Raw genomic sequence first — 8,254 nt, forward strand, 5'->3', positions numbered from 1 at the left:
CAGGAGAGTCCGACACGGTTCAATGGGTCGCCTTCTTTAGGGCGTTTGTGCTTTTTCAGCGACACCCTACACGGTGTGGCCAGTTCTGTTCCTGGTGATCCTGGAAGCAGGGTGTGTCGGTGCATCCTGGTACCAGCACGAGGCCTCGGAAGGAGAAGTTCAAGGTCAACCTTGGCTACAACTGACTGTCTCAAGATTTTAGTTTTCAGCGTTTATGTGTATAGTGTTTTGTCTGGACACACATAAGTAGATACGTGTATGTGCCACGTGTGTATCTGGTGCCTTTGGAGACCAAAGGGGTCATCGGAGACCCCAGCACTGGAGTCACAGTTGTTAAGTGCTTGTACCTACTAAACCAACTCTCTAGCGCCCTCAATTCTCTTTTTTGGGGGTTGGGGAAAGTCTTTGTAGCTCAGGTTGGCTCCTGCAGCAGCCTTACAGGAACACAAGATAACTTTGCTTAAGATCTTAGCAGCCTTGAGAGGCAGAGGCAGGCGGATTTTTGAGTTCGAGAGTTCAAGGCTAGCCTGGTCTACAGAGTGAGTTCCAGGACAGCCAGGGCTACACAGAGAAACCCTGTCTCGAAAAACCAAACCAAACCAAAAAAAAAAAAAAAAAAAAAAAAAATCTTAGCAGCCACCCCAGTGGTATGCCAACACCTCCTCTTTATGGGGAGCTACCGGGAAGCTACCGGGAACTGTTTTCTAGTTGAGGTGCCTGGAGCTGCCAGTGTGGTAGGCTTCCTCTCCTCCCGTGTCCCAGCTGCTTTGTACTGTTAGGAGGATACCACACAGGGTACAGGAGACAACACATTCAGGTATGTGGACTTCCCGCTGCTGCAGGGCATCGATGGTGCGTTCCATGCATGGCCCTCCCCCGGCCCCTTGCCTCACCGAGGTTACCAGGTCTTTTCCAGAGACGCCAGGCACCCTCCTGTCCTGTTCCCAGGGGTGCCTCTTGGTGCACTGCAGGGCTTGTTCAGTTCCTTTGGTAGACTTTTCTCCCCACAAGGCCTTTAGGACCATGGAGGCCAAATTGGCCTCAGTAGAACAAAGGATGACAGGGTCTCCTGACTCTATATGGCAAGCATGATGGCAGGTATGTGCCCATGCCCAGTTTAGGACTTTTTGACATTCCAGTTGTGGGGCTGGAGCTCAAGGCCCGCACACGCTGGCCAGCTGCAGTCACTGTACTTATCTGACATATCTGGCTATCCTCCTTACTGTGAAGATTTCCCAGCCATATCCAGGATCAGCGTGTCTCTCCCTTGGCATCAACTGCCTGTCCCTCTTGATTAGGTACAGAACTCTTTCACATTCTTCAAAGGTTCACTCCATGAAACTTACATTTATATGGGATCTTTCATCCCAGCCCTGGCCCTTGGGAGTAGGGGACACCTGCATCATTCCTGGTACAAGAAAGTGGGTGGACAAAGGTCCTGAGTGAGACACTTGCTGTGTTGGGAGAATTCAAGAGAAAACTAGGAGCTGACAAGGGCACAAGTGGCAGGCGACCACCTCGTGTGTGCCAGGTGTCAGTATTGTAGGACTTGATAAATCCTGCCCTCCGAACCCACCCCTGTGCCTTAATTTCCCCATGACAGGCCGTCTTAATGTCCTATGGTCACTGGGTCAGGAGTAGAGCTTAAGTTCAGTGCCCACGTCTGTTGGACAGTAAGTTCTACATTCAGTACGTGCTGCTGATTGTCTGACCACTGCCTCTCAAAGGCGCTTCCACCAGCCGTTTTCAGATGGGGACATGGCCAAAGTGCAAGCCAGCCTTCCTCACAGTGGCATGCAGTTAGCGCTGCCCACAGGCTTGTGGGTCTCTCTCTCCAGCTCCCTCTCTGTTCTTCTGGACCAATGCTACTAGAAAAAGCAGTTCTTGAGCCGGGCGGTGGTGGCGCATGCCTTTAATCCTAGCACTTGGGAGGCAGAGGCAGGCGGATTTCTGAGTTGGAAGCCAGCCTGGTCTACAGAGTGAGTTCCAGGACAGCCCGGACTATAAAGAGAAACTCTGTCTCAAAACAAACAAACAAAAAAAAAAAAAAAAAAAAAAAAAACAAAAAAAAAAAAGAAAGAAAGAAAGAAAAAAAAAGAAAAAGCAGTTCTGGGTTCAAACCCTATACTCTTCTCCATCATGGAAAATGACCTCCACCAGCCAGCCTCAGGCGGCCCAGCACACTTGTATTCCCTGCGTGTCGGCCTGGAGAAAACTGCCTTACACTTCAGGCTTAGGGTGGGCACAGCCTGCAGCTCCCCTGCTGCTGTGTGACTTCAAGCCTCAGCCGCCTCTCCAATCACCTTGCCGTATCCAGGGGGTCCTGTAAGTCTGGACCAGTGGCTCAGACATGGTCACTACACAGCCCCTCCCGCCACCTGTAGGCCTCACCACACACACAGACATGGGCCTCAGACAGCCTCACCACAGCCTTTATTGGCCGAGTACTCCACCGAGCTCTGCAGGGCGCACGGGGGCTAGGTCAGAGTGGGGACCCTCTGGGTTGTTGAGGGTGACCTATGGCGCAGCTGGGAGAGGCCCGGAACTCTATGAATCCCTGGTCAGGCCTGGCTGGAGGGGGATGAGCTGACTCGGACAAGCTGGACTGAGCCTGGTTCTGTCACTTGGGCGCATTAAAGGGCAGCGCGCGCTGGTTCATCGGGTTGTCAGGGGAGCGCAACCACTCCTTCTTCAGCAGCTGCTTCAGCTGCGACAGCCGCATGTTGGGGTTCTCCTGCTTCAACCGTGGCAGCTGTACCTCCTCAAATGCGGTGAAGGCCGCGCGCATTCGGCGCTCAGGATGCCGGTCCGCTTCCTCCGCCACACTGTAAGCCAAGGAGTCAGGACCCAGGCCTAGGCCCCGCCCCCACCACGCTGCCCTCCTCGGGGCCCCGCCCACACAGCCCCGCCCCGCCCACCTGAGCACTGCTATGGCGTCTTCCACAGTGCGTGCCTCCACGCTGCCCTCTTCCTGCAGGCGCCGGTTCAGGTTCTCCTCCAGGGGCAGCTCCAGGTGGCTCTTAGCCTTTTCCACTGCGGGTGACAAGGACAGGATATGAGAACACTGCAGTGGGCGAGGTCCTCGGGGGTCTGCCCTGGGCCATGTGCACACCTGGCTCCGCACGCTGCTCTTTGCGCAGCGAGTCCTCGATCTGCGCACGTGTGACCTTGGCGGGCGCAACACGTGGGGCCTTGCCACCTTTGAGCCGTGAGTCCTCCTCCTCCAGCAGGCGCTGCGTCTCCTTCTTGCGCTCTAGCTGCTCCAGGCGTCGCTTCTCCTTCTCCTCCTGCAGGGGCAACAGGGTTACCAAGGGAAGCTATGCAGACAGAAGTCCAGGATGGGACTCAAGAGGGCGCCGCTCCCTCCTTCCCCCCTCCCGCCCCCCCCCCGGAAAAAGGACCCGGACAGCTAAAGTGTTTCACAAGGGTATTCCAAGTGCTTTTGTCCCAAACGCGGGGAAGAATGCCTGTCTGGGGTCAAAGTCAAAGACTCCTCTGCCTCAGCCCTGTCCCACTACAGAGTCTTTGCATAGCATTCTGTCCTCTGGAATTCCTCCACTGGCTCTTAACATCCCACTCCTAGTATTCTGGGGAGGGTCGCACACCAGGACAGCTCATCTCCAAAAGAAGGAAGAGTTTTCGGACAGTTCCAAGAGCCCAGGACCAAGTGGTCATCAGTACCAAGACACACACGTTCATGGTGCGAGCCTGGAGTACCACTGAGCTACAGGGGAAGCTGAGGCAGGAGGAGAGGATGAGCCCAGGTGTTGCAGGCAAGCCTGGGTCAGAGACCCTAAAGGCAAATGAAGCTGGTAGAGACATCTCAGCCAGCCAGCAGGGCGAGGCCAGCTGAGGCGACAGGGTCTCTGTTGCCACCTAGTGGTTAGACCTCTTAGCACCGGGCCCGAACCACTCCAAGTACCAAATAGGCACCTGGGGCTGGCTCAAAGACAGGCCTCAGTCACAGTTGATGACACAATGAAGGCTGGAGACAAACGCAGACCCTTCAGCTAGCTTCTGCGTATGCACCCCTCCATGGCCACCTCGAGCCACCTTTCAACCCCGAAGCCCCACGGCGCCCACCTTGCGCTGTTCCTTCCTCATCACGTGTTTGTCCTCATCCTTCCAGTAAGCATCTTCCAACTCCTTCTGTTTCTTGGCATCAGCTGCCGCCTTGGCTTCAGCCCTCCGTGCTCGGGCAGCTGCCGACTTGCTGTTCTCGCCCTGGAACTTCTTGGGCATCCCTCAGCAGGCTGCAGGAAGGACACCATGGAGGGGCTGGACTGTGATGAGGGCCTGCCCCCTCCACTACTTTACAAACCCCACGCAAAGCCATGTTTCAAAAGATAGGGTCTCACTATGTAGACCAGGTTAGCCTGACGACATGATCCTGTCTGACCCTTGGAAGCTATTGGGATTCAAGAAGCAGTGTGTCCCTCAAGTCAGCATTTCCTCTCATTTTATTACCATATATAACTCTGCATCCACGAAATGTAGGCAGTGCCTCTACAGGGAAGAGGGAGCTCCACCCGGAGCTCCACACTGGAGGCTTCTAGACAGGGGCTCCAGCCCTGAGCCACGCCCCCAGCCCCTCCCTGGGGATTCTAGGAAGGGGCTCTACTGTTGAGTCTTTTCTGAGGCTTTTGAAACATTTTAAAAGAAAGATTTATCAGCCGGGCAGTGGTGGTGCACGCCTTTAATCCCAGCACTTGGGAGGCAGAGGCAGGCGGATTTCTGAGTTCGAGGACAGCCTGGTCTACAGAGTGAGTTCCAGGATAGCCAGGGCTATACAGGGAAACCCTGTCTCGAAAAACCAAATAAATAAATAAATAAATAAATATTGTATCTATTTATTTAATGTGAGTACACTGTTCCTCTGTTCAGACACATCAGAAGAGGACACTGGGTGCCATTACAGATGACTGTGACCCACCATGTGGAGGCTGAGGACTGAACTCAGAACCTCTGGAGGAACAGTCAGTGCTCTTAACCACTGAGCCATCTCTCCAGCCTGTTGAAATCATGTTTTAATGACAATTGCAATGTCCTGTCAGCTGCCCCTTCTGTCCCGGGCTCCAGCCCATGAACTACTTCCCCCCTGCCTGTCCCTGGAGGTATTTCCTGTTAACAGATTATTCACCATGTCACTCAGCACTGGGTTTTGTGTCGTTGTGTCAGAGCCTCTGTGGTAGCATAAGCTATGTGCGGCATGTCTAACCATGCCCCTAAGGTGTGGGCTTTTACAAGTCAGTGTAGTGACCCCTGCAGGGCGGGGACTCCCACAGCTGTTGGGGTGTCCGGTTTTAGACTGTGCATATTTGAGTTCTTTCACAGTCCCCTGGCTCACAATCTCTGTAGATGGGGGCCGCTCTGTGGCCTGTGAGCCTACACTAGATCCCTCCAGGTGAAAGGAGGCACAAATAACATGTCTGGAAGAGACGCCGTATGTAGGCTGACTCAACTGTACGCCCCCAGAACTGTAACTGTGGGGTAGTCAGTCATCCCCAGGGTAAGTGGACAAGCTGAGGGGAGGCCATGCTGTGCTGGTACATCAGCCACACCCGTTCCTCTCAGGTGTGGTGGGATGTACCTGCGATCCAAACATCTGGGAGGTTGAGGCATGTGGATTACCAGTTTCAGGCCATCTTAGCCACACAAAGAAACAACCACACCTAATATGTACCTGCCAAGGCCTGCAACATACTGGGCCTCAGACTTCCCACCTAGTGCCCTCGTCTGTCACATTCTCTGCCTCATCCCCATCTCCAGCTCAGTGCCTCAGAATGAGGGAGACAGTCCCGAGGGGCCCAGGACCACCAGGATATCCCCACCCTCAAGCCCTGTTTCCCCCTACTGGAAATCCCGTGCATGCACAGCCATGTATCCTATCAGAAGAGGACTCCCTGCAGACAGCCTGGAGCATGCATAGGTCCATGGCAGGAACGAGGGTGTGTTTCTAGTGTCCACAGAGGCTTTGGTTGGTGAGTGACAGGTAGGAAAGAGGAGGGAGGCAGGGCTGGGGACACACTCCTATCTGGCTTACAAAGCCCCATTCAGCTCCTGTGGGCACAGCTGGGTGTGAACACCATGTGGGCAGGGGTCCTGAGAGCTGGCTATGAGGTCAGGTCATGAAGGGCGGGGGGCCCTGACCTGGCTCCTAAGCACTGTCTGGCCTCAAATGAGCCATCACAGACAAAGTGCAAGGTGGACCACGGCAACTTGGGTTCCTGTGGCCAAGGCATTCCTGTCTGCCTCAGTTTTCTCACAGGGACACTGTGAATTCTGACCCTGCATCATGGGGTAGGCACCAGAACCCTGCACAACAGACCCCAGCTGGACCCCCAAACAGTCCCTGACTCCCAAGCTCCTCACTGGGCCAGCAGCAAAACTCTCCAGGGCTCCCAGGAGCGCGTGCAGAAGCGAGGCCACCCTCCTGTACACCCAGGGAAACTGAGTGCTGTCCAAGGTACGAGTCTCCGAATCTCTTGTGACAGCCACACCTGCCTCCGTTTGAGCCTTCGAACACACCAATCAGCCCTGCCCTCAAGACCTTTACACCTGGCCTGGAACTTTCCATCCTCCTGCCTCAGCAGGATGACAGGCGTGCAGCACTATGCCGGGTTCATGTCTCTCTTATAACCCAGTCAACTCCTGTTGAAACCTCAGGGCCAGGCTGGGTGTGGGGGACATGCCTCTAGTCCTAGCAGAGACAGGTGGATACCTCTGAGTTCCAGACCAGCCTAGGCTACACAGTCAGAGAATCCCTCAAGAAACAAACCAGTTCAGGTGTGGCCCCAGTGAGAATGCCGACCCAGAGAGAGCTCTCTGATTTTCCCAGACCGGATAGTTCTTTTTAAGGAATTTGGTGGTGGCGTCGTGTGTGTGTGTGTGTGTGTGTGTGTGTGTGAGTGTGTGTGTTGGGGGGGCAGGGGGATATCCGGAGTCATTTTAATCCAGACAGAGCCCAGATATCTTGCCCAGGCGGGCCTGGAACTCACAATCCTCCTGCCTGAATGTCGACTGTATAGTTGTCATTTAACAAACCATCGTCACCAGCAGGTTGGGATCATTAAGGAATCCGCGAGCACGGACGGCAAAAGGACCCACCTCACCAGGAACCTGATCAAATCCGCACCACCACCTCGGTTTCCCGACCTACGAACTGCGACAACTACCAGGAAACACTGTCCGAGGCTGGGCATCGTGGGCCCACGCCTATGATCCCAGCACTTGGCAATGCTGAAGCAGGAGAACTACACTGAGTTCTAGGCTAGGCTACAAAATGAGCCTAAGGCTCTAGGCTCTAGGCTGAGTGCAGCCTAGGCTACAAAATGAGCCTAAGATTCTAAGTAATCCCCTTCGAAAAGTGCCTACGTGGTTCCCCATGATTGCCAGGCCGCGCGGCAGGAGGAAAGTGACGGAAAAACGCCTCCTCCTCCTCCAGGAAGCCCTCCCAGCTCGACCTGGGCCGGAAACTGGCTGAACTCTCCGCGAGCTTCTGCGCCTGCGCGCTGGGAGCACCCACCACCGGGCACCCCATGTCTGGTTCCGCCTTCCCGCCGGCAGGACCCCCAGGCCGAGCCGCGCCCGCCCGGCGTGCCCCGCAGTCCGGCTCCGCCCGCGCCACAGTCGTTCCTACCTCTTTCCCCGGCACCGGCTCGGTCGCGTGTCGATGACGTCGCCGCGCCTGCGCACTCAACTATCGGTGGCGCTCTGCTCATGACGTTCTCGGATGCCGCCATCTTGGTAGAGGCTGTACTAGTTTTTCTCTAAACCAAAATACTAAACAAATGTTACCAGCTCTTTTTCTTTCCAAGCAAAATGCTTATTAGAATATCGTGTTATTCCGGGAAGTGGTGGCGCACACCTTTAATCCCTGCACTTGGGAGGCAGAGGCAGGTGGATTTCTGAGTTCGAGGCCAGCCTGGTCTACAGAGTGAGTTCCAGGACAGCCAGGGCTACACAGAGAAACCCTGTCTCGAAAAAAAAAAAAAAGAATATCATGTTATTGCCTCACTTCAGACATTGGTGAACAAAAGCGGAAGATAAAAGCTATACTCTGTAACAGTGACCTCACCAAGATGGCCTCTGCCCGGAGAAACGATGGCGAAGCCAGCCCTAGCCCTAATGCGCGACGGCCTGCACGTCGTTGCCGTGCCGCCAGGGGGCATCCGTGGCCCACGCGGGGTGCGGGGCTGACTGCTCTGGGCTCTTTGTCAGGCCAGTGGCTCCTCCAGCTCTGGGCAAAAGTCAG

General features: G+C 55.0%; 1 protein-coding gene across 2 annotated transcripts; it reads right to left on the reverse strand.

Annotated features, from left to right (window-relative positions):
- Window positions 1-2,410: 2,410 nt before the first annotated feature.
- Window positions 2,411-7,734, reverse strand: Ccdc124 (coiled-coil domain containing 124). Of its 2 annotated transcripts, none has more exons than XM_028786144.1 (5): window positions 7,640-7,734; window positions 4,084-4,253; window positions 3,113-3,287; window positions 2,919-3,033; window positions 2,411-2,825 (listed from the first exon to the last, which is right to left on the reverse strand). In XM_028786144.1, exons 2-5 carry the CDS (start codon window positions 4,240-4,242, stop codon window positions 2,621-2,623), a joined length of 654 nt encoding a protein of 217 aa, XP_028641977.1. In that variant the 5' UTR covers window positions 4,243-4,253; window positions 7,640-7,734; the 3' UTR covers window positions 2,411-2,620. The 2 variants fall into 2 exon arrangements, with proteins under 2 accessions (XP_028641977.1, XP_028641978.1); XM_028786145.1 differs by lacking the exon at window positions 7,640-7,734 and adding an exon at window positions 7,108-7,220.
- Between the last annotated feature and the right edge of the window lie 520 nt (window positions 7,735-8,254).

This window comes from Grammomys surdaster, unplaced genomic scaffold (genome assembly GCF_004785775.1).
Source record: "Grammomys surdaster isolate TR1022 unplaced genomic scaffold, NIH_TR_1.0 125429, whole genome shotgun sequence".
NCBI lineage: Eukaryota > Metazoa > Chordata > Mammalia > Rodentia > Muridae > Grammomys > Grammomys surdaster.